Raw genomic sequence first — 26,794 nt, forward strand, 5'->3', positions numbered from 1 at the left:
CTAGGCTGCTGGACGCTGGGGGGGGGGGGGGGGTGGGGGGGGGGGGACATCCACAAAATTTTGCCCATGGCCCCGTAGGTGTTTAAAGCAGCCCTGACCCTTACACAAAGAGAGATGAACAATCCTAGTGAGAAAGTCTGCAAGCTCTTTATGGACACTCTTTATCATAAGTACATAAGTAATGCCACACTGGGAAAAGACCAGGGGTCCATCGAGCCCAGCATCCTGTCCACGACAGCGGCCAATCCAGGCCAAGGGCACCTGGCAAGCTTCCCAAACGTACAAACATTCTATACATGTTATTCCCGGAATCGTGGATCCAACCAGTAAGGTAGAGATCCAGGGCTGAAGCGGTAGTATGTAAGACTACAATAGCGTTACTGATATCCTCCTTTCAAAGACAAGTGAAGTTCATCCATTGCGTTGAAATATACAAAGAGAAATCACTTTGCTGCCCATGTCTGGCACTGAAAATCAGGATTCATAATAATCTACCATAACATCAGAATTAATTAGACAAAGGAACAGGGACATTTATCAGCTCTTAGATAAACAGGAAAAACTATCATGGACTGTTCAGTGCCTTGTCTAAATGAGAAGTAAAACAGGTTTTTTTTTTGGCCTCTGCAACTGCATGCCTATATCTATTAAGGCTCAAGCAATATAATTCTAGATCACAACACTGCCTGGTGTTTCTTCATCTCCATTCCAATCTCCACAGTTTCCTATTATGGCGCTGAAGGGTGGGTATATACCAAAGAGCAGCTATACGCTTCCTGGTAACACCATGAGAACCTGGTGATGAACATGAAGTCATGAGAATATGATCCACTAATCCAAAAGGAGTATCAAGGGTTAAAAATGCAAGCAGAAAATACAAAAGAATGGCCTAAGCAACTTGTGAGTTGAGAATGAGATAAACATATTCTGTATAGATGTCAGGGACAAGAACACAGAGCTACTGCTAGTGATATGCAACTTATCCTTAAAATTGAGCGTGGTACCGGAAGATTGGAGGATGGCCAATGTAACACCGATTTTTAAAAAAGGCTCCAGGGGAGATCCGGGAAATTATAGACCGGTGAGTCTGACGTCAGTGCCGGGGAAAATGGTAGAGGCTATTATTAAAAACAAAATTACAGAGCACATCCGAGGACATGGATTACTGAGACCGAGTCAGCACGGCTTTTGTGTGGGGAAATCTTGCCTGACCAATTTACTTCAATTCTTTGAAGGAGTAAACAAACGTGGACAAAGGGGAACCGGTTGATATTGTGTATCTGGATTTTCAAAAGGCGTTTGACAAGGTACCTCATGAAAGGCTACAGAGGAAATTGGAGGGTCATGGGATAGGAGGAAATGTCCTATTGTGGATTAAAAACTGGTTGAAGGATAGGAAACAGAGAGTGGGGTTAAATGGTCAGTATTCACAATGGAGAAGGGTAGTTAGTGGGGTTCCTCAGGGGTCTGTGCTAGGACCGCTGCTTTTTAATATATTTATAAATGATTTAGAGATGGGAGTAACTAGCGAGGTAATTAAATTTGCTGATGACACAAAGTTATTCAAAGTTGTTAAATCGCGACAGGATTGTGAAAAATTACAAGAGGACCTTACGAGACTGGGCGGCTAAATGGCAGATGATGTTTAATGTGAGCAAGTGCAAGGTGATGCATGTGGGAAAAAAGAACCCGAATTATAGCTACGTCATGCAAGGTTCCACGTTAGGAGTTACGGACCAAGAAAGGGATCTGGGTGTTGTCGTCGATAATACACTGAAACCTTCTGCTCAGTGTGCTGCTGCAGCTAGGAAAGCGAATAGAATGTTGGATATTATTAGGAAAGGTATGGAAAACAGGTGTGAGGATGTTATAATGCCGTTGTATCGCTCCATGGTGCGACCGCACCTTGAGTATTGTGTTCAATTCTGGTCGCCGCATCTCAAGAAAGATATAGTAGAATTGGAAAAGGTGCAGAGAAGGGCGATTAAAATGATAGCGGGGATGGGACGACTTCCCTATGAAGAAAGATTAAGGAGGCTAGGGCTATTCAGCTTGGAGAAGAGACGGCTGAGGGGAGACATGATAGAGGTATATAAAATAATGAGTGGAGTGGAACAGGTGGATATGAAGCGTCTGTTCACGCTTTCCAAAAATACTAGGACTAGGGGGCATGCGATGAAACTACAGTGTAGTAAATTTAAAACAAATCGGAGAAAACATTTCTTCACCCAACGTATAATTAAACTCTGGAATTCGTTGCCGGAGAAAGTGGTGAAGGCGGTTAGTTTAGCAGAGTTTAAAAAGGGGTTGGACAGTTTCCTAAAGGACAAGTCCATAAACCGCTACTAAATGGACTTGGGAAAAATCCACAATTCCAGGAATAACATGTATAGAATGTTTGTACGTTTGGGAAGCTTGCCAGGTGCCCTTGGCCTGGATTGGCCGCTGTCGTGGACAGGATGCTGGGCTCGATGGACCCTTGGTCTTTTCCCAGTATGGCATTACTTATGTACGGAACAAAGTGTGTGATAAACATATTCTGTAGGGGACAAAGTCTTATAAGCTTTTACCTATGAAAAGATAGACTGTGCTGTATGTCTTATTCCTCTTAGCCTCTTTCAGGGATGGAAGGCAAAGATCTGAGCAGGTGTTCTAAGCAAACACTGACAAACAGCAGAGGCTTCCAATATTGAGTGCCAGCATTGAACATAATAATCCAGTGTACACAATGCGACCCACCAGACCACTGAGAAACAGCAGAGAAAAAGACAGGCTCATCAAATTTTTTAAAACACCGAAATGGCCTTGAGAACTGTTAAGGAGATAAGTGGCAGAGGGTACAATGATAGACATGGAAAAGGTCTACAAACAGTGGTCTAACCAGGGAGCTGACTCAGTCAACAAGGAATCCCACCCTTGTGACAGTAATGCCTTAGCAGGAAAGAAAATTTGGTCTAGGGTATGGTCACACTCATGAGTGGGGACTGTAATAATCTGAGTCAGTCTCCAAGATGACAATGCATCTAAACAGGACTCAACAGAATCAGAGATGTCATGTGGAATAGTTCTAGTAAGATCAATGGGAGCAGCAAGCAGATTTCCCAATAAAGCAGATAATTCCAGGGAAGCCTAATATGAGGCAAACTGTCAAAAAATTACTATGCTGCAATAAAGCATCAATAGAACCCTGAGGTAGTAAACAGAGCAACACAAGTTTTATTCTTTTATTTATTAGGATTTAACTGACTTTATGAAGAGATTCGCGCAAGGTGGTGTACAGCAGGCATTTCTTTGAAAAGATCAAAACCCACTCCCTTAAATTTATAGAAAACATCATACTTGGAAGCCCTCAACTGGTTAACGAAGACAGTGTCCATAGCCAAATTCCAAGATCCAGTAATGCAAAGCAAGTTAGAAGCACAGTCAACAAATAAATCATACAAAAGAGGGATCTTATTTTGAGCTGAACACGCATCTATCGTCATAATGGTGTCTTACAAGAGGAAATGGGGCGTGGCATTAGGGGGACTAATCAAACATATAAATGGCAAGTGACCGACTCACCTGCAAATGCGCAGTAGAGACTTCCCTCTCTGTTCCGCCCTCGCATCAAGACATGATGACGTCAGAGGGCAGAACAGAGAGGGAAACGGAGTCGGACTGTCGGACGCTGCCGCCTCGAAACGAACATCACGCACACCAACCTCCACCCTCCCCCCCGCCTCTCCCCTCCGTATCGGGCCCCCTGCACTGACCTGACAGCGCCTCTCACCTCCGTGTGGAAGCGCTGCAGGCAGCAGCAGAGTGATCTGCTGCTGCCTGCAGCGCTTTCACACGGAGATGAGAGGCACTGTAAGGTCAGTGCAGGGGGCCCGATACGGAGGGGAGCGGCGGCGAGGAGGGTAGCTGGACATGGGGGGAGGGCAGGGGGGAGAGGGCATGGTTGCTGGACGGGGTGAGAACAGGGCAGAGAGGAGGGTTGCTGGACATGGGGGGAGGGCAGGGTTGGTGGATGGGGGGGGGGGAGGCCAAGGTAAAGAGGAGGGTTGCTGGATATGGGGGGGATCGGTGGACGGGGTGAGGCGAGGGCTGCTGGACATGAGGAGGAGGGCAGGGGAGAGAGGATGGTTTGCAAAACACAAATCTCGCCCGTTTTAACGGGCTTAACGGCTAGTAGAAATATAGATGACAGAAGGCAAGCACACTGGAATTTATGAATAGGATTACAAAAGCCATAACAGCTGTAATCTGTCACAACTAAAACAGACATCTACACAGCAAAGAAACAAGAGAAAGGGGAAGGATAAATATGTAGAAAACAATCCACAGCCTTACAAGTCCAAGGATTAACCATTGGCCAGCCCTCAAAAGATACCCTGGACAGCACTGAAGGTCCCACCCAGAGCCTCATGAAGGGTCAAACAAAGGGCCCTTTGGCAAGAGCCTGCCAGTAGGGTCTGGTCCAGGTGAAGAGAGCTTGAGTTGTCACTCAAAGATGATGTCACAGAGTAGACATGGCTTCAGGACACCGTAGCAGTCCCAGCACAGAAAGCGGGTTGCAAACGTATAAAAAAAAATCAGGTAAGGTAGCCCAGGCAAGAACCAGCAAATGCACCTGAGCTCTCACCTTCCAGTACAGCTGATCGAGTCCAGCATGGGATAAACATAAAGGAATCCTGTGCAGAAGGAAGGGATCCTCAGGAGCTTAGCCTAGAATGGGTGGCAGAGCTGGTGGTTGGGAGGCGGGGCTAGTGCTGGGCAGACTTATACGGTCTGTGCCGGGGCTGGTGGTTGTGAGGTGGGACTAGTGCTGGTCAGACTTATACGGTCTGTGCCGGGGCTGGTGGTTGAGTGGTGGGGATACTGCTGGGCAGACTTATACGGTCTATGCCAGAGCCGGTGGTGGGAGGCAGGGATAGTGCTGGGCAGACTTATACGGTCTGTGCCAGAGCTGGTGGTGGGAGGCGGGGATAGGGCTGGCCAGACTTATACGGTCTGTGCCCTGAAGAGGACAGTACAAATAAAAAAGTAGCACATATGAATTTATCTTCTTGGGCAGACTGGTTGGACCGTGCAGGTCTTTTTCTGCCGTCATCTACTATGTTACTATGAGTCCAGCATTATGGTTAAAGCATCATCAGAGGCAAGTGTACTGCTGGTGGATTAGTCTGAAGGAGTGCATCAAAGAAGCATGACCCTTTGCAAAACCCTTTATGTTCAAATCATTTTTATTGGTGGTAATCTACTTCATACATATTGTCATAACATCATCAGTTATACATTTTGTCAGTGATACATTTATCCTTGGCTAGTATTTGGTATACCTTCATTTCTTATTTTACATCAACTCTATACAGTATCCTTCCTCCTTCATCCAAATTGTCCCTCCACCTTCCCTCTCGCTTTTCTTGCTATGATCTAACTCCCTTTCCCCCCTCAAAACCTCTCCCACCTCCCCAACTATAAACATCCCCCTCCCCCCACTTGTCTCTTTGGGATTCATTTCTTTGTTCGAGCCTCACACCTTCATGTGCCTCAAAGTCTTATACATTCAACAGTCTGCTTCGTGCTGCTGGGGCCAGAGTTCTCCAAAAAGGAGCCCATCTGTTTTCAAATGCTTTCTCTGATGCTGCTTGGGTAGAATTCGCTGCTATCCGTGCAAACCCCTTTATATCAAGGAGAAATCCTATGTTGTAAAGTAGGGTTTATCAAGTTTGAAAAGAGCTAGTGATTTCTTGGCCACATAGCACTTCAGTTTAATGGAACAGATATTCAAATGGATCTCATTTCATTGCAAGCTGTTCTCAAATTAGTGACAGTAGCAGACTAGCCCAATGAAATAAAATAATAAAAAATATCTTTCAGTACCAGGTTGGCCTCCCAGACGGCTGCAGTGATAAGACCCCAGACGTTTGTAACCACTGTATCACTGCAGGGACCCAAGATCTCGGTGGTCACTACAGCTACACGAATTCCAGGGCCCCTGAATTTAGATCATGACTAAAAAGGCAACAGAGCCGGGTCCTTAAAGTTTGGGTGTTCACTAGGGAAAGGGATTTGATGTATCAGTGAATTCCTTCAAAAAGGAGGTAAATAAATCCTAATAAATAAATATTGTCTTTCTATGGTACAATCTAAGTAAGCAAGGGTACTTAACACAAGTAAGTGCTAACTATTTGTGCATTTACATATGGGGCACATACTGCATCTAAAAAAAGAGAGAGGCTCATTTTCAAAGCACATAGACTTACAAAGTTCCATAGGTTGCTATAGTGGAATTAGAAAAGTTACAGAGAAGGGTGACACAAATGATAAAGGGGATGGGACGACTTCCCTATGAGGAAAGGCTAAAGCGGCTAGGACTCTTTAGCTTGGAGAAAAGACAGCTGAGGGGAGATATGATAGAGGTCTATGAAATACTGAGTGGGGTGGAATGGGTAGATGTGAATTTTAATGAATCCGAGAAAATATTTCTTCACTCAACGTGTAATTAAACTCTGGAATTTATTGCCAGAGAATGTAGTAAAAGCAGTTAGCTTAGCAGGGTTTAAAAAAAGGTTTGGCTAGCTTCGTAAAAGTCCATAAGCCAAAAGGCTCATATTAGCCCTCTCCTCCAGTCACTTCACTGGCTTCCTATCTGTTTCCGAATACAGTTCAGACTCCTCTTAATGACCTATAAGTGCATTCACTCTGCAGCTCCTCAGTACCTCTCCACTCTCATCTCTCCCTACATTCCTCCCCGGGAACTCTGTTCACTGGGTAAATCTCTCTTATCTGCACCCTTCTCCTCCACTGCTAACTCCAGACTCCGTTCCTTTTATCTTGCTGCACCATATGCCTGGAATAGACTTCCTGAGCCAGTACATCAAGCTCCATCTCTGGCCGTCTTCAAATCTAAGCTAAAAGCCCACCTTTTTGATGCAGCTTTTAACTCCTAACCCTTATTCACTTGTTCAGAACCCTTATCATCCTCACTTTAATATTCCCTTATCTCGTTTGTCCTGTCTGTCCTAATTAGATTGTAAGCTCTGTCGAGCAGGGACTGTCTCTTCATATTCAAGTGTACAGCGCTGCATGGCTTTAGAAATGATAAGTAGTAGTAGTAGTATAAGCCATTATTGAAATGGGCTTGGGGAAAATCCACTGCTTATTTCTAGGATAGTCAAATTACTGCCAACCTATGCAGCTAACTCCACTCAATGTAACTACAATATAAGAGCCAAATGGCATGCTTCGTAAAAATATAAGAAAAAAAGTAAAAAATAAGCGTTCTTGGTTGCGCATTTAATGGTAGGACGGTGGGTAACAGTCTATGATTATAACTAAGCAGCACAAGAGATACTAAACGATAACTGCTGCCTGTTTATGAGACTTTACCTATAAACTCCACCATATAATTCTCCCTTAGCACTCTGCTTATTTTTTTGTTGGTAGTATTTCTAGGATAAGCAGCATAAGATGTATTGTACTGTTTTGGGATCTTACCAGGTACTTGTAATCTGGACTGGCCACTGCTGGAAACAGGATGCTGGGCTTGATGGACCTTCGGTCTGTCCCAGTACGGCAACAGTTATGTTCTTAGGTTATTACTCTATATTTACATCATATTTTGCACTGTATTAATTTTGAGGCCACATACTTTTGGCATTATTTTAAGCTACCTTGGGTTTGGATTTAGAGGGATAGAAGAAAAAAAATGGAAATCTCTGTTCTGAGCAAAGATCAAAGAATTTCCTTCTAGGGTTACTGCTACAGTGTTGCTTTTACAACTGGCTAACTAAAACTTGGCATTTCATTAATTTTCCCTCTAATGACAAAAATTAATCCTACATCAAAACATAAAATCAGATGGGTAGAAAAACATCAAGTATACCCATTTTCTTTCCTTATAAATCATAGTCCTTATCTGATCTTCAGGAAGAAAAGGGAAACTAAAAACAGGCCTTCTAGCTCCACCAACAGAAGAAACAATAATCTTCAATTTGGTTTAAGTGTAGGGCTTAGGGGAGGAGTCTACTGCCCTATAAAAGGAAGAAGTTGGGGCAGAGCATGGTCTTCCTGCTGGGAGGTTGAACTGAAAGATGTTGTTGGGCCAGAATCTGAAGACTGCAGTCTATGTTATGAGGTACCACATTTCCTTTCTTTTCCTTTGTGGTTTTTCACAATGCGTTCATTTCAAGGTGGTCTGGAGTAAGACTATGTGGCATTATTTCCTACTTAGTATATATATTACTGGGGATGAATATTTAAACTAGAAGAACAGATCCCAAAACTATATCACAAAAAACGTTCTTCCTTTAAAATATTTAATTTCTTTTATTACAATACATATATCACATAAAACCACTTATGCTGTGTAAGTTCCGGAACTTGCCCAGTCACACCCTTCACTTCACCACCCATTCACATAAACCTTGTGTGGGCACATTTCTATATATCCATAATCTGTGTACATGCTCCCCAATTGTTGTTTCCTCAATTTCAAATCTTCCACTTGTGTCTTAGATATCGTCCTTAAAGGTTCAAATTATAGTCCTTTTAAATCATAAAAATCTTCTAAATCACAACAAAGTCTCTCCAGCACTCTTCCTGGAGTAGTATTAGTTCAGCAGAGTGAATCAGTGCAGTGTGTCAAGGGCTTCCTGGAATTTACATACTGTTTCCAGACTTTAAGCACCTTCTAACTCTTCACACCTTCTCTCTTAAAAGTTCCGGAACTTACACAGCATAAGTGGTTTTATGTGATATATGTATTGTAATAAAAGAAATTAAATATTTTAAAGGAAGAACGTTTTTTGTGATATATTATTTCCTACTTGCCACTGGATGTAGCAATCCAAGCTACATAGGTGGTGGCAAGTGGGCAGGCCAGTACAGGCCTGATCCCCAAAAAAAGGCATTTGTTTTGGTTATCTCATTACAAATAAGTTTAAGGACAATTTCCTGGACACTTTTGTTGATTCATACAGAATTTTTGTTTGAACACTTCCGAAATTCATGTCAAACTCTGTAGAGGGAATGGGGGCCAGAGCTGGGCTGGGCCCCACCGGGTGTCCTTACCAAAGCAGTTAAGTGAAGGTCACTGAATCTAGGCAAGGCCATAACTGTTTTGATAGGGAGGGTAGCGCTATAGAAATGATTTGTAGTAGTAGTAGGAGGCACTTCCATTCCTATAGGTGTTGGAGCACTCATGGAGTGAAGGAGCAGAGACGTCTTCATGGTCACTTGGCCCACACCAACAGGTGGGTGGCACTTGACAGTGAAAGAGTAGTCTTCTATAGAAATACTGAATGTTGTTAAATAGCTGTCTACTATAATTGTTGGGGATATCACTGATAGAGGGGACTTGGGAAAGTTGGGTTCAAATGAGGGAAAAGAGGCTGCACCAATTCAAGAGCATACCCTTCATTGATTATCTTTGAGGACCTACTGATCCAAAGTGATTTGGGCTCATCTCTGATAAGTGTTTAGAAAGATGTTAATAAACAGCCATGTTTTATGATTTTTAACTTCCTTGTGTCCTTTTCATTTGTATATGTTAGCAATTTAAAACACATAGGATGGTTATAATCAGTATTGTGGTCTATAAATGGGTTCTAAAATATAAATAAAAGCTCCCTAAGAGACTGCCCACCACCTCCACCAGAGCATGGACCCTTAAACACTCACTCCCCTTTCCCAATCTCCTTTTTGTATGAAATACTGCAGCACTCCAGACTTCTCAGGATGATACTTATGGACACCACAAAAATGCTCTCTTAATAAAGAGAAACAACCTGTTCTCCCTCACTCCCAGCCTATCCTCCAGGATTCTTGGGACCTTAATATCACCTCATTGTCTTCACCAGTTTCTCCAAACAGCAGTTTTCACTTAAAGGGAAGCTTACTGAGTCATGCCATGTCCATGACCAATTTCTTCACAACAGAAGTTGACACACCATTACCACTATAGCCATGTACTTTGCAGATGCTCTTATCAAGCTATACAAGGCAACAGCCAGAAAGGTAGGAACCTGCATCCAAGCAAGCCACTTCAGAAACACCCTGTGAAGGAACCCTCTAGCAGTTGCCAAGTCCATTTCAGACAAGACCTTGATACATAACTTCTGTAGACAAATGCCTGCACGGCTAGCACAGACACCTCAAATATCTATTTCAACAATGCTTCCATCTGTTGTCATCTTCCTCGGTTACAGCTGACACCAAATGTGTTCACCTTAGACAGGCACAATCTTTTCCCCAATGGGTATAGGATAGCCACGGACCTATCCATGGTCTCAATCACTCTATGAACTGGAAAAGTCTTGGTCAGTTTCTGGATTTGTTCTAGCACTGGATCTTCTGCTGCCACCAGTTCAGGATGGTGCTCCTCAGAAATCTTCAACAGTCAGCACTTGAATGATGGCTGCCAACTCATCCTTATGGAAAATCTTGCCACTAAAGTGACCTCTCCTACTGAAACCACTCCTGCAAGCTCTGACAGGTCTCTAGAAGGCCCCTCCAATGGGACCATAGAGTTCCTGGATAGTAGAGATTCCCACCTCATTCTATATCCCCCTCATAATTTTCTCCTGGATCTCTTTGAGGCCTATGGTACAAAATATGTGCAGGACTGTGGTCCATGACCCTCATTACTAGGTGGTTCTTTAGACAGAAGGCCTTGTGTATCAAAAAGAAGACATACTGGTGAAAAGGCCATATTTTCCATAGGGCTCTGCACTTTTAACTGCCAAATTTTACATCCAGGCCCACCCCTGGCTTATAACATGCAGGCCTTCCCACAGGTTTGAGCAAGCTCCTTTGAGAAAATGGCAGCTGTTTCTGCCAAAAAAAAAACACCCAAAAGCCACCGATCTCCTTAGGCGCTTCTCCGACCACCTCAGCATATCTCTGTTCTTCACAGTCATGCTAATGATCCACTCCACTAAGCTGAGAACAGCAGCTGCGATCAGCCTGCCCCAACATCACTGAAGACACCTCCAACTTACTAAAGACCAATTCATGCCACAAATGCCTAGGCTAAACCCCTTCCTCAAGCCAGTGTCTCTGTTCCCCTCTCTCTTAAAGAGCCAACTCAACTCACTCCACAAATGCCCAAGCCAAACCCACCTTTAGGTAAGTGGCTCCACATTCCTCTCTCTCTAGAGCACCTCTACTTTTTCTTTTCTATTAAACTCTACTTCATTGTTATTCATTGCACTGCCCAGGAGTCAGTGGCCCCGCTTCAGAGTCTTGCTATTGGTACTACACCATATCACTTGACAAAGCAAATCAGATTAATTATATGACAATATATACATAGGATAAGGAGAACCTAAAGTAAAGAAAAGAAGAAAACTTCTTCAAGATAAAGGCTTAGCATGAAATTAAACCCCCTGCTATAATTCAATCCCAACAAACAAATGGAGTTAAGCCATGTATACTTAAAGCTCCTTCACTATTCTCATAAGGCTGAGAGAGCAATGTGAGAGACTGGACAATGAGTAGCTAAGTCAGGTGGTACCAGAAGAAAACAGAGAGGTGGAGCAGAAAACAAATCTATGGAATATAGGATTACAAAACTGAGAAGAGCAACAGCTTGACAGAGTGGGAAGTAGAGACAGGATGGTGAAGGCTAACTGGTAGGAATGAGATTGGAATGGGGATTGTGACTAGATGGGATAAAGTTGGTTGAGAGTGTATTGGGGAGAAGAGCTGAGAAACAGGGATAGAGAATGTGTGTGGGGGAAGATGGGCTTAGGGAAAGAATGTATAATGGATAGACATGTTACACAAATTACTAATTTTGGTACATACAGCTTATTATGAGACTACAGCATCTTATCTTGCTTCTGTGATTAGTAATGTTCGGCCACAGAGTTGTAATCCCCACTCCCTTAAGAGCTCATTGGAATCAATACGTGAAAGTTCCTTGTTTTTTTACGTGGATCTTGGATTGTAGAATAATTTACCCATAATTATTAGGGCTGAGAGACCCGTGAAGAAATTTAAGATTATATTAAAACTTTTTTTTTCAGAAAGCCTTTGGTGTGAAGCTCTAGGGATGATTGCAGGAAGTTGTTCTAGGGGTATCTGTATATATGACTGCTTTTCTCGGTTGAATGTCCTAGATGCATTCCTGTTATTTTAATCAAGTTCTTTAATATCTATCTATATCTATTTTTTTAATTTTGTAAGGTATGACCTATGGTAAACTTAGCAGTACATCAAGTTTTAATAAACTAAAAATACTCTGAATGCAACAGCCAGGTTGACCATATCGGAGGTGATATCCCTCAGGGCAGCTGCATTATTGGAGGACATCCCCCATCTGCTTTGTTCAACAATGATCTTGCTCTCACACCGAAATTGTTTTGCCAGTACGGTGATGCTAGAAAAATAGAGATCACTGCTCTATTCCATGCTGCTGTATGAAGAAGAAGAAAGAACGAACAGCAGCCAAAATCCTCAGAGTAAGTTGCTATATTATTATTATTAGCATTTCTATAGCGCTACCAGATGCACGCAGCGCTGAACAACTGACACAAAAAGACAGTCCCTGCTCAAAAGAGCTTACAATCTATACATGAAGGAAGGGGGAGGGGTGGGGCAGATGGACTTGGCACCACTGAATTCTGTACCCCTTGGCTCTTGAATTATACCAGTTGATCTAAGCCCTCTTTAATCTATGATCTAGAAGCAGGGACACCAAAACAGCCTATCTTCTGGAAGTCCAAAAGTCAGCAACCCACCAGGCCAGCCACAGACTGCAAAAGTCAAACTGTCTACCATCTGCTGGAGACTGAGAACTACTGGTTAGCCAGGGACTGCACAGGACCCTGTAGGGTGATGTCGTGAAAATAGTGGTTCTCAGTCTCCATCTGCTGGCAGGGGAGCGTAAACTCAGGCGTCTGGAGCAAACTGGAGTAATGATAAAGAATTACCATTATTTTCTCTGTTTCTATGTAACTCCTCTGCAATATCACTTACAAAACTACTTAACAGAACCAATTCTGAAACTGATTTCCAAGGTACTTTACTAATGGCAGTTCTTTTCTTGATGTGAACTCCATTTACTATTCCTCTCTATCACTGAATCAGTTTCTAGCCCAGTCAACCACCTCTGGAACTATCCTAAGATTTCTGTCAGGGCAATGTCTCCAAATTAGTTATTTTTGTGCACACAGACAGTAATGAACCTCATTCCTTAGCCAAGGAACATGAAGTATGATCTCAGTCTCTCAAGTTTACTGAGAACACATGCATCATGCCATAGTGTTTGCATCATGCCAAACAGAGCTTCTATTTGGAGTCCATTGTCATGTCCTGTACCTCAACGCAAGTGGCGTTCTCGGGCTGCGCGGGGTCCCGTTGACACGCACACTTGACTGGCACAGCCCTGAGCCATGTGTGTGTAGTTCTTCTCTGGCTGAAGCCTCCTTGCTTTGTTTCCATGCACCTGGTTCTGCTCTCTCTCTCTGCCTGGCTTCCAGACGCCTTGATTGCTTTGCTTCCACTCACCTGAATCTGCTCTCTCTTTGCCTCGCTTCTCTCCTATTGGTCTTCTGGTTCCTCCTTCCCCTGCTCTTGTCCTATGGCTGTGCTCCTTCTCCCTGCTGGTCCCTGCTGCCAGACGCCAGCACTTTATCAGCTGAGCTCTTACTGGACTCCATGCTTCGGCTTCTACTTTGGTAGGTGTTACTTGCTCAGTAGTGTGCTTCTTCTCTACTTTGTCCCTCGTTGCTGACTTTGCCTGTACCTGGATTACTCTCTTGCCTGTTGCCTGCCTGCCTGCCTACTGACTTTGCCTGTACCTAGATTACTCTCTTGACCTGCTGCCTGCCTACTGACTTTGCCCATACCTGGATTACTCTCTCGACCTGCTGCCTGCCTATTGACTTTACCTGTGCCTGGATTACTCTCTTGCCTGTTGTTTGCCTATTGACATTGCCTATACCTGGATTACTCCCCTGCCTGCCTGTTAGCATTGCCTGTACCTGGATCACTCTCTTGCCTGCCACCTGTCTGGCCGTTATGTTCACCACCTCGCTTCCTGCTCCGTCTCGTAAGCCCTGCAGGCCACCCGCACCTAGGAGCTCAAACTCTGGGGAACGGCGGTCAGCGCAGGTGAAACCCGGGGATGTCCGGCTGCCAAGCAGAACCTGGTCTGAGTACTGGGCTCAGCAGCGCTCTACTTGGTACAAGAATTCACAAGTCTGACATCCATAAAACATTACATGTATTGGTAACTTATCCAGGTGTGCTTGAAAATTCCTTTTAATCATGCTTTTGCACCCAAAATGATGGAAAATATTTCTGTATCCTTCTGCTATACTTTCTTGGTCTTGGACTGAATTTCTTGGTACTTGAGGATTTTTTTTTCTCTGTACAATTCACAGAGTAATTGCTTGGGACTGACACCTCTACAATCTATGCTGTTCTGATGTTTTCTCTTCACCACTATGGCTATTTTCCTTGTATCTAACTTTTTAATTAGTCAAATGGGGATTTCACATGTGACTACTTCCTCATTCTCCATAATTCTCTTAGGGTCATGATCTCAGTGCTTTTCAGGTACAGCAATGTTGTAATGTTTATAAAATTTCCAATGGATGAGACATGCCAGTTTGTTGTGCCTTTCCCTTACAGAGATTTTTTGTCACCAGAATTTCACGAGATGAAGGAGAAATTATTTCTTACCTGATAATTTTCTTTTCTTTATTCAGTGTCACTGTTCTGAACCAGCAGATGGAGGTAGAGAAAACTGAATTCAACCAGTGACATCACCGGCTAAAAAACAGTTCAGTATGCATACACTACTACTACTACTTATTTCTATAGCGCTACCGGACGTACGCAGCGCTTCACACTTGAACATGGAGAGACAGTCCCTGCTCGATAGAACTTACAATCTAATTATTTGTACAGCGCTGCGTAACCCTAGTAGCGCTCTAGAAATGTTAAGTAGTAGTAGTAATTATGACAGACAGACAGGACAAGTAAGGGATAAGGGTTAGGACAGACAGGACATATCAGGGATAGGGGACAGTTGAAGGTTTAGGTTTAGGAGTTAAAAGCAGCATCGACGAGGTGGGTTAGCACTCAGCCCCATCAACCACTGCAGCTGCAATGATAAGAAAGCGAGTAAAACACGACTGAGTGGCACTCACTACCCTGCATATACCAGGGAACAGCCATCTCACGGGAACCCAATATGGCTGCCAATCGTATCCAATCTTTATCTTTTTTCATTCTCTTCTAATAAGCGAGAGTATACCCAAAACCCGGATTGAGGTCTTCCAAGGGTGGGATTTCAGAACAGTAATGCTAACTAAAGAAAGGAAATTATCAGGTAAGACAATTTCTCCTTTCTTGCATTATCTTACATTGTTCTGAACCAGCGGGATGTTCTGAGGCAGGCCAAATGGGAGAAGAAAGACAAGGCCCCACAAATGACTGCTCTGCCAAAGTTCGAACGGACCCTGGCCAGAACATCCAACCTGTAGTAACATAGTAACCTATGTAAAGAAACACAAGGGGCTCTGTATTTATAGGCAATGGAACAGATAAAGCGAGACTAACGTACAACAGAGGCCGACTGAAACCGTCTGAAAGCTTTCGGCTGAAACCGAAATTGAAAACTTAAGTCTGGGTGTGTTAATGTGAACTGAAGATTGCCAGAACTTGCAGTCTGCATTCCTCTGCTAAACCCATAGTATGCAAGCCAGAACATCATAAGTTAAATAATGAGACCGTATTTCTCCTCCAAGCAAAGCAGACTCCATACACATGGACTGCAGCTAATGAAAACAAATTAAAAACTACGGTGCTTTTACAGTGGCTGACTTTGCACCATACTCAGTGACAGCTGACATCATATCTCCACACAGAGGTTAATTCTGAAGGAGTTATCATCCCAAATGTACTACTACTACTAATCATTTCTATAGCGCTAATAGTTGTATGCAGCACTGTACACATTATATGCAGGTACTTTCTTTGTCCCTAGAGGGCTCACAATCTAAGTGAGAATCGAATCCTGCTGCTCTAACCATTAGGCTACTTCTCTACTTTGGAGGACAAATTCCTGCTAACATTTTGTATCACATTAATTTACAGCTCTCTATTTACCATAGCCCCCCCCCCCAGGATTAATTTATAATCTCTGGTGGTGTGGTCAGGGCAAGAGCAATGCCCCAGTTGCAGCAGCCATTTTGAAAGCAGAGCCAGAATAGATAGGAGTGTCTAGTAGCGCTATAGAAATGATAAGTAGTAGTGGTAGTAACTGGGCACCACTCCGGTCTCAACTACACCCCTAGACCAGACTATAAGCTAGGCCCAGGACAGACTACAGGTGGAAGGGGGAAGGCAGTCATGGGGAGGAGGAGAAACTCCTGTTTGAGGAAGAGACATGGAGACAAATGGGACAAACACAATTTTTCGCCTTCCACCAAAAACACATGGAAAGGCATTTTCGAAAGTACGTCTAAGTCAGAGTTGGGATGCCCCCCCCCCCAAAAAAACACATAGCTATTTTCAAGGAAATGTGTCCGAGTTTCCTGTTCACTTTGGATGTCATAAAGCCTAGTATTCCCTTCCGGTTTCACATTCAAGGGACAGGGAGGGGGACAGCAACCACTGGGGAAGATTAAGGATGGGTAATGCCTTAATCCCTCCTGTGGTCAGCTGATCAATCAGAACACCTTTTTGTACGCTAGAGTTACTGAAGCAAGTCTAAATAAAGGTGTCCTTCTTTTTAGACTTGAATGTTTCTTACCATATGATTATCGCTGTCGGCCATCCCAATTTTGGGCCCTCCCTAGTCCCGTCCAAAACACATCCCTTGCTATCTGGTCGAGCTGCAGTATAGGACGTCCAAATTCTGCCACTCCAAAATTGCAATTTGGACGTTTTAGGCAGATGGACTAATGAGCCCCCTGGTCATTTCCATCCGAAACCAAAAATATGACCAAAAATTAAAATAACCTTTCAGCTGAAACTAACAGAAAAAGGATTCTGGGACGGTTGTAGCAGCAAAACCAAAACTGAAATTCAGTTAGCCTCTAATGCACAACTTACTTTTGTGTATATAGAGCCTTTTTTCATGGAATTTACTGTCAATGAAAAGTGCAATTAGAAAAGATTTGGATTTTAGAATGAGTAAAAGCCTGGTTATTGTTTTTGAGCTTGGGTTTGCTATCTCCCCGTGCATTAATCTCTTTCTTACCGCATAAAAATCCATAAGGGGGGTCTTTCTTTTTCTTTTGTTGTTGTCCATAGACCATTATTAAATGGACTTGGGGAAAATCCACTATTTCTGGGATAAGCAGTATAAAATGTTTTGTACTTTGTTTGGATCTTGACAGGTATTTGTGATCTGGATTGGCCACTGTTGGAAACAGGATGCTGGGCTTGATGGACCTTTGGTCTTTCCCACTATGGCACTACTTACGTACTTATGTATATTAAGGATATTACAGGATGCTCTTTATATCCTTGTAAAATAATCTTTATTAAATAAAAAAGAAGAAAACCCTGGTTATTTGCCAAGGCTACTGATTCTAACTAAACTGCCATATTGTTCACTGTTGCATGAATGCATAGATAAGTAACTGGAGTGACTTGCCAAATTTGGTTTGGTTTTCTGGGGTAGTGGCTGGCGGAGAAATATTTGTTAATTTTACATTCTTGAATTTTTACTTCCCCTTCACCTTTCTGAAAAAGCGTGTGATCGGATGAAAAATAAAAGCAGCAAGAAGTGAACTTAGCTTGCATACACTATACGCCAAGAAGGTTAAGCAACAGCAAGTCAATTAAAATAAAGAAATCACAGGAAATGGATAACTGTAATTTCTTTATGTCACAATGAAAATTTTAATATTTTTGTGAAGACAATGCAAACTGATAATGTACTAATAAGCGTGAAACTCTCTGTACTAATCTTAAAATAATTTAATCAATAATGACAATACAACTATGAATTAAAGGAAAAGTTACTTGTTATGAATTTATTAAATTATGAATTTGTATTAGATGAAAAACAAACAAATATGCTACCATCTTACATACCATTTCTAAGCTGGCTTTCAACCTGTGTGCAATCATGACTGATACACAATAACATTATTCAAAACAGAGATCGCAAGTCAGCAGGAAAGGCAATGTAAACAACCACACTTCCAAGAAGAAAACCAAAAAAATCGCCTCATTCATAGAGCTGCGATCTCATGCACCCCCCCCCCAGTATCCCTCCCCAATCACCCATTAACAGTATTACTAACAATACTAAAATATTTGAATCGATCATTTCAGACCGCACACCCACTCACCCTTCAAGGAAAAACGTACTAAACCTAGAAATCCCAACCCCAGTCCATTCTGATTAATCAGATATAAACTACTGATGGCTTTTCTTAGACAAATACGGGATAAAATGGTGACTTCCCGTCTCTTTCCATTGCCCCCACCCACACAGCGGGGCAGGTGCTAACTCCGGTGCACGGACATACACAACACCGTGCAAGAGACCAGTTCGGGGATCCCGCCATGTTGGCCGCTAAAACAGATTAAAGCTCCGAAAACAGCGCCGAAAAGAAGCGGGAAAGAAACTATCACTAGGCTCACGGCAGCCCTGCGAGCCGAGGCCTAGCCACTGCTTCTCCTCCCCCTCCCCTAGCTCCACGGGCCAAGCGCGACCAAATCAGCAAAGCGCAGAAGGAAAGAAAATTCAAAACGAGTCTACTCAACCTCGTCTTGGCTCTCGCAGGCACCAGCAACACTACACTACCACCATGGAGACCGAGCCAACGCGCAGGCGCAGCACAGCCTCAACGCCAGCTGGTCCCTGCGGGCCACCGTAGGACCCGGAAGTTGAAGAGTCCCTCAAGCAATTTACCTCAGTAGTACCTGGTGGCACAAGTCGAGGAAAATAAAAATGAAATAGGGATTACACGGAGAACGATAGCACTCCATTTTTGATGTGTCACAAACTCATAATTTATTTTAAAAATACATTTTAGAAGGTCATCAGAAATGTAAAGAAGTTTTCATAAAATAATCTATCTTTTTTATTCCGTTTCTGGGTTTGCATACAGCTGAGCCTGATCTATGCCAACTGCCAAAGAGGTCGCTGGCCCTTTAATCTCAGACAGTATTAATCGATGCGGCTTACATCGATTATGACCAAGGAGGTTTGGGTTACTTACGACGATCGATGTATTTTGGTCAGCCAAAGAGAGGTTAGGTTAGACTCTTGCACGTGGTGAAGTTTAAGGAGGTTTTGGTACCTGTTCTAGGAGTTTGTTACCTTGTGAAGACACAAGCACAGCGGAGAGCGGTTGCTGCTGCTATGGCTCAGCTTCAGGCCCGGTTTCATACTGAGAACGAGAAGTGAGTATTAACGAAAGAAGAAGCACGAGCATACAAGAATGGCCTGTACTGAAGTAAGACTAGTTCATGTTGTGTTCTAACCTGCTGGTAATTGTAGCCTTCTTAGTCTCCGGCATCTTCTATCCAGTGCATGCTCAATGTACCGCGTTGTTTTCGGTTAGGTTCCTATTATGAGAAATGTTGGTGTATGGACACGAGAATAGAAAAACTAATATCGGCGCTGCTATTTTATTATTTAGAGTGATTTCGTTGAGCACTAATGGCCTTGAAGTTTTGCAGTTATAGTATTTTACGGGCTGATAAGGTCATCCCAGAAGTAAGAAAGCTTTTCAACAGAAATCTTGTTTTCAGCACTAAAAAGAAGGGGTGGCTTTAAAGAGGTTCTCAGAATACATTGTATACATAAAATAAAAAGGAACAGTATATTGGAAATTGATGCTCTGTAGGATTAACTGATTTCTTAAATATGGAGAGAGGGGTAGGATCACTTCATTTCATTTATTTTCACTTACTGGTACCTCCCTTACTAACTGGCAGACCAAGTCAGTTTACAGACTAAAATTTACAAACAAACACAGTAAGAAAAGGAACTACAGTTGTGGATAGAAAATCTCATACACTTAGCGAAAGTCCTGAAAAAAGGTATGGTAGATGGATTGCTATACAAAGGGCTATGGGAATCGTGGAGTGGAGAAGGGGATAGGAAGGGACAGGGAAAGGAGAGCTAACTCAGACACAACACCTCTACGTAGGATTAAAGACAAGGGTAAAAAGCCAGGTCTTCAAAGTAATTTTAAATTGTTCCAGTGATAGTTTAGCACATATAGCCAAGGGCATTGTATTCCAAAGAAAGGGTGTAGTGAAAAAGAAAGCTCTGTGCCTGGTCGATTTGAGAGTTGCCTGTTTTTGGACCTGGAAGAAAGATCAGTGATCTCATAGACAGAAGTCTCTCCTCCAAGTAGCCTCCAGGCCCCAGAACCTCTCATCCCTCTCTTGCTGTGTCTTGCGCATGTAAAAGATGTACTGGGAGAGAAGGGTGGGATCAGTGATGACAGAGATCTCCTCCATATGGCTTTCAAGCCCCAGAACCTCTCATATGTTAGCAATTTTATGAGCAACTTGTATGGAAAAATGCCTCCTTTAAGGCTATTGTTAATGAATTGGACAGTTATTTATGTTTGAGTGATGCAAATGATGATTTTATATTTTTTGAAAAACAAGCAAAAGTGCTGGGCCAAAATTTGTAATGGGGATCGTTTGGGGGATCCTATGCTTTCCTTCTACCAGCACGTAGTCTGAGGGGACATTTTCTATCACGGCTAGGACTGTGGAAGACAGGAGAGCTAGACTGAATCCTGAGATTTTTATAACTTATTATTTATCCACAGATTAAAAATCGTAACAGTACATCATAGGATATATTTCTTCCCTTACTATACAGAGTGTGTTCTATTTTGTCCCCCCTGACATTTTAGCAGGGTGGATTAGGGTTCCTTGGGGTAGTAGAAGTCAGATATTGTTGGGGTTGGAAGGATAAAGGGTTGCGTGGGGGGGGGGTGTTCACTTGCTCGTTGATTTTTTTTATAAACAGTTGTACAGAATGTTTTTATACTTGAATAAAAAGACTTAAGTATAAAATCATAAATGTTCAAGGCTTGTGCAGATGAGGACAGAGCTGGCGGGGATGGGGGACAAACTTTGTCCCCATATAATTTTCTACAGTTTACATTGTTATAGTTGGGCATCTTCATGGAAATGTACAATATTTTGCCAGTAGGTCTAATTGTCAGCAGGTGCTTTGGATTTAAGCGAATCGATAAATACAATTTCTTTTTATATAACCACATATTTGTTCTTATATATTGCAAAGTGTATTGTTTTTGGTGAACTATAATTGTATGTGCTGCTGATGGTATGTTTTTTTTTCTTATAGGTATGCAATAGATAATGTTCCCTTTTCCTTACCAGCAGTTTCAGAAATTGCAGATCTCAGCAACATTATCAACAAACTACTTGAAGCCAAACATGGTGAGCAGTAGTGCATTGGTGATTAAATCTACTGCTGGGAAGTCACTTAGTAGTAAATGAATTTGTAAAGTTTTGTCTTGCACAATTCCAAGAAGTGTGGCAGTATGTGAAATCTATTGTTTTTGTTTGTTTTGCCTTAGAGGACCACAAATATGTGGAATTTGACTTCCTTATCAAGGGTCAGTTTCTGCGGATGTCTCTGGCCAAACACATGGAGATGGAGAACCTTCCAACGGTAAGAGCTTCCACCAAGCAGTGCCACCATCTTGTGATAAATGTCCACATGGACGTTATTTCCATGTTCTGATCTTGAAAGAATGCAAGTGAAGTCACTGTCCTTGGGAGAAAAGCTTTACTATACTCCAGTAACATGTAACCATTTGTAGATGAAGCAAAAGGCTGCGGTTTTTATCCAAAATAAGGAAAATGTTGTCGTTTCACTGTCTCAGTGGTTAGTATTAAATTACAGAGCTTTTTCTGGGGAGATGGATTTCTCTGCTAGCCCGGAGGATTAAGAGTCTCTAGATTCTCTGGGTATCTGGTTCTAGTTGCATATGGTTGGTGAGGTGGATGGGGGGGAGGGGGGAACGATTTGGAGAGGGTTTGGTTTCAGTTGTTACCTTTGTAATATTTTATCCCATATCTGCTCCTAGTTTGTTTTCAGTTATCTATTTGGGATGTTGTGTAATTGTTTGAGCATGAAAGCATGTCAAGAATGCTACATTTTTAATCTTTATCAAACACTGATCAGATTTTTTTTTTTGTAATCTTTGAATCTTAATCAGTTTATAAATTGGTGTACAAAAGACATACACCGTTAAAAAAGCGCGCGCACACATAAGTAAAACAAAGATGGTACTAAAAACCTTCCCACTGATTTCCCTTCTGTTTACCAAGCACACCCTCAAACCTGTGTTTCACCTGTCCAAACAACTCTCAGAATAGAAGTGCTTTCAAAAGCTTACAGAACAGTCTGTAATCCATTAGCATGGTTTCAAGCAACTGATTCCAAAGCATTGGTCCAGCCACAGTATACATGGTTACCCTTCCCCCTGCTGATCTTAAGTCTTACAATCTTGGCACTAACTAGTTGCTTTGCTCTGGCTAAGCTTAGATTTCTCCTAGTGTATACATCACTTTAAAGATCAGGGTACAGATTTTAAATTTTACCTGCTGTACCATTGATTAGCAGTGTAATGCTTCTTGCTTGAATGATGTATATGCAGACCTCTAAGCGTGCATCTGGATTCTGAACCATCTGTAGGGGACAAAGCACTGTCCTGGGTAATTCCAGGAGTAAAGTTTTACAATTAGTCTAATCTCCACAAGAGAAGTGGGGAACTATGAAAATAAAAGTTCATAAAAACAAATAACCTCCTTTCCTCCCCCCCCCCCCAAAAAATGAATAAATAAAGGGGGTGATGATATATTTCTTGACTTTTTTTTTCTAGTTTAATGTCTTTTATTGGTGTTCTGTACAGAATACATAAGAGCTCACAACAATGGCAACAGACAGCAATAAGAAGCAAAACGAGAGCTCAGCCTAATAAGTAACAAGGTTAACACTCAGTTATGAGAAGAGAGAAAGAAAAGAGGGAAGGGGGGCTGGGGGATATACATCAACGTTTGCACATGAGGTACACCAAATTTGCACATATCACTGCAGAGCACTAAAATGAGGTGCAAATGGTAGCCATTTTTCTCTATAAGCTGCAAAGCGGGGAGATTTCTTAGCAAGGTGCAACTCGTATTTATACATTTGAAGCAACAGGTTCCACCATTCCTGGTAGGTAACCTGTTGCAAAGCCTTCCAATGGGAGAAGATTACCTTCAACGCTAAGGATACCATGGTGTTAACCAGAGCCCCTTCACTAAGTCAGCAAACTGCGGAAACATTGGTCTCTGGGTATCACAAATTTATAAGAGATTACGCCAGGGAGATGAAAGATGTCTACCAGTTGTGTCCATATTTCTAACCAGTATTGCCAAATACACCCACAATCTATATAAGGTGCCTAAAATTACCCACTTGAGACTGACAAGACCAGCTTAGATCAGAGCTAGAGGGGGTGATAACATGCATCTTATATGGTGTCCAGAATTACCTATGCTTTTTAGAGTTAATGTCCTCCTCCTTAAAGCTGGGTGAAGTGGGGTTCATGGTTGATTGGAAGGTGATGGACAGTAGAATATTATGGTTTCATAATGAGTTAGAAAGCCTACTTATTTAAGTTCTTTCTTGTCAGCTACAAAGTATCTGATTATTTTAACTTTAGCCATCTTAGGTTCTTTATTATTTTAAAGTGTCCTTTTCATATCATGATCATAAGGTCATTGATGCTGTTCTGTGGTCCCGACAAGAGCTCCCCCATGTCGGTGTCTCTGACCTCTTTCGTAGCACCTGATATTATGTGTGTGTGTATGTATATATATATATATATATAATTTACATATGTATATAATAAATGAGTGTGTATATATTAATAAACTCTGAATATCTAGATTATAAAAAAAAAAAGCTGAACAAAATTGTATTTATTCCTTTTAGTCTGTTCACAGTAGGTGCATATTTAGTTACAACTCCCGCTCGCATTTAGAAACCTGTTATGTGTAAATACTATCCCGGCTGATATTCAGCTGGTAACAGTGAATGTTTTGCTGTCTACTGCCAGTGTTACTCCTGGATAGTCAATGCTGGGCATGTCCAGGCTTCGGCACTGAACATCCTCTGTTTTTTTGTTTTTTTTTTTAGCCAGCTAACACACAGCTTGTTACATTAATATTCAGCCCCTCACCGCATAAGCCAAATCGCTTAAAGATAGGACTGGTATTTATGCGGCCCAATTTAAGTAGTTATGCAGTGAGGGGTTGACTATTGGCACTTAACCCAACTCCGCCCCTGGAACACCCAAAAAGCGGCTATTTTCAGCAGGCTTAACCACTGGAAATGACTGTATCTGCAAACGATTTAACTGGTTGGTTAAATTGTTTTGAGTATCGACCAGAATGTTTCTTTTCTGTGTTCATTGGTTTCCGGTATCTACAACTATAATGATAGTGGCTGCAAGGTTCTTTGTACAGTGCTGAAAGTGTACTGTTAAGACCTAAGAGTCTCATTTTGAGCAAACACATGGAAATAGATGCCCTTATTTTATTAAGCAGTGTTAGCTGTTTAGCATAGAAATTAATATATGCTAACACCTCAACACTATGTTAACTGTTAGAGAATGACACGGGGACGGGAAGGGGGACAGAGCCCATGAGGACAGGGACAAACTTTGTCCCCATGTCACTTTCTACTTTGAAGCCTGTTAATGAACTGGACTGTTATTTATGTTTAATACAGACAATAATAATTTATTTTTTTGAAAAACAAGCAAACATGCTGGCCACAGCTAGCAATATTTGCATGGGGGATCATGTACATCCTGCTACCACCATATCTTCTAAGAAGACATCTTCTATTACAGGAGAGACTGTGGAAGACAGGAGAGCTCTACTGAATCCTGAGGTTGTTGATGACTTCATCTTCTTCCACAGATTAAAAAATCATAACGGTGCTTCATAGGGCATATTTCTTCCCTCTAGGGCATACAGAATGGGTTGTATTTTGTACCCTTGGACATTTTAACAGGGTGGATTAGATTTCCTTGGGGTAGTAGAAGGGGTTGGAGGGAGGGTTTATTATAGCTGCTCATTGTATTATTGTTTTCTGTTTGTAATTTATACAGAACAGTTGCACAGCATATTCTTTTTTTATACTTTAATAAGATTTAAATATAAAATCGTAAGTGTTCGAGGCTTCTACAGATGAGAACAGAGCCCACAGGGATGGAGATGAGGCGGGTGGGGATGGGGACAAATTTTATTCCCGTGTCGTTCTCTATTTAACTGTTAAAATGTTCTAATTACATAGAAATGTGATAGCAGCCTGTGCAGTTGTCCAACTGCACCAATTGCTAAACTCCCACTGGAGTGTAGTCAAAATCTCTGTTGACTCCAGAATGAGGCTTGGAGTGCACTGAGAGAGGCAGCTGGAGTACCAGAATGAGGCTTGGAATACCCAGTGAGGCAGCTGGAATAGCAGACTGAGGCTTGAAATACTCATAGGTTGAATAGTGAATACCATCCAAAAAACCATAAAAGGCTGTTGGGATTGGGAGGAAACCGGACTGCGAGCAAATAATAGCATCAGCTCCTGTGGGTACGAATGGGGATGAAGGAGATTAATTGTGGGGATGGAATGGATCTTAGCAGATATTAGATTCCATTGGGGAATGGGTGAAATTTCTGTCTCCGTTCAACTCTCTACTCCATAGATCCTTGAAGCATCACAGAAAAGTTCAAGGAGGGGAAGCCTGTGACATTCTTTAAGGCAGTGCTTCTCAGACAGGTTTCAGGATTACCACAATGAAATATACATACGAAATTTCATGGGTGAGGCTCTAATCTGGGCAGATCATCTCACGATTATTTATTGTGGAAATCCTGAAACCCCACTGACTTATTGTGCTTCCGCTGTCTTAAGTCACAATGAGGCATATTTTCAAAGCACTTTGGGAGGCTAAGTTCCATAGGTTTCTATGGAACTTTGGGAGGCTAAGTGCTTTGAAAATGAGCTTGATATTCTTCTTTCCATGAGTCTTCCTGTTAGACTTGGAAAATGGATGCTCAAAAGCTTATAGATATCATCATAATCCTAGACCAGGGGCTTTCAACCCAGTCTTCAGGGCATACCCAGACAGTCACTACCTGTAGTATGTGCAAATTGTCATGCATATTCTCTGTGGATATCCTGTAAACCTGACTGGCTGGGTGTATCCTGAGGACTGGATTGAAAACCTCTATCTTAGACAATTCTTATATTGAGCCAATAAAGTACATTGTAGCCTACAAAGATTCCAGTGTTCTTCATGGCCAGAGCAACTACTCAAGCTTTGCAATATACATATCTATTCTCTCTTTGCTTATAAATTGAATAGGTTTGTCCAGGATTACTGAATACCAGCTGTTGGTTTTGCTCTTAGACATTCAGGATCTATAGAAAGTGCAGTTTACCAAGAAGAGGATGTATAAAGTGTTTTTTTCTTTTTTTTTTATAAATAAAATTCCAAGTAAATGGGGAAAAGTATGAACTCAAGTTTCCATAGTGTCCCACAGATCAATCCAGAGACTTGTGGGTTATGTTCCTCTGCCAGCAGGTGGAAATAGTTAAGGTGACTGCACATGACCACATGTAGTAAACCTCTGAAGTTCTCGCTATCTAGCTGGTGGATGGTTATATCTGTGGAGCTCTGGATTGATTGGCTCCTGGCCTGGTCCCCTGGGTCTAGTTGAGCTTCTGGGGTCCGAGGTGTCCCGGTCCTGGGATATGGGTGCACACCTGGTGGTGCAAGGT

At 42.2% G+C, this 26,794-nt stretch overlaps 2 protein-coding genes across 3 annotated transcripts in view; one reads left to right on the plus strand and one right to left on the minus strand.

Annotated features, from left to right (window-relative positions):
• The window catches only part of CARF (calcium responsive transcription factor), a 194,502-nt gene extending 175,692 nt beyond the window's left edge, over positions 1-18,810 (minus strand). For both annotated transcript variants that reach the window (XM_030210699.1, XM_030210698.1), the window contains exon 1: positions 18,727-18,810. The gene's annotated coding sequence lies outside the window, so the exon portion shown is untranslated. The remainder of the gene's footprint in view (positions 1-18,726) is intronic.
• Positions 18,811-19,109: 299 nt separating this feature from the next.
• The window catches only part of WDR12 (WD repeat domain 12), a 76,435-nt gene continuing 68,750 nt past the window's right edge, over positions 19,110-26,794 (plus strand). Inside the window, exons 1-3 of the mRNA XM_030210700.1 lie at positions 19,110-19,368; positions 21,302-21,396; positions 21,537-21,631. Coding sequence (XP_030066560.1) covers positions 19,328-19,368; positions 21,302-21,396; positions 21,537-21,631 — 231 coding nt within the window. The 5' untranslated portion in view covers positions 19,110-19,327. The remainder of the gene's footprint in view (positions 19,369-21,301; positions 21,397-21,536; positions 21,632-26,794) is intronic.

This window comes from Microcaecilia unicolor, chromosome 7, assembly GCF_901765095.1.
Source record: "Microcaecilia unicolor chromosome 7, aMicUni1.1, whole genome shotgun sequence".
Taxonomy (NCBI): domain Eukaryota; kingdom Metazoa; phylum Chordata; class Amphibia; order Gymnophiona; family Siphonopidae; genus Microcaecilia; species Microcaecilia unicolor.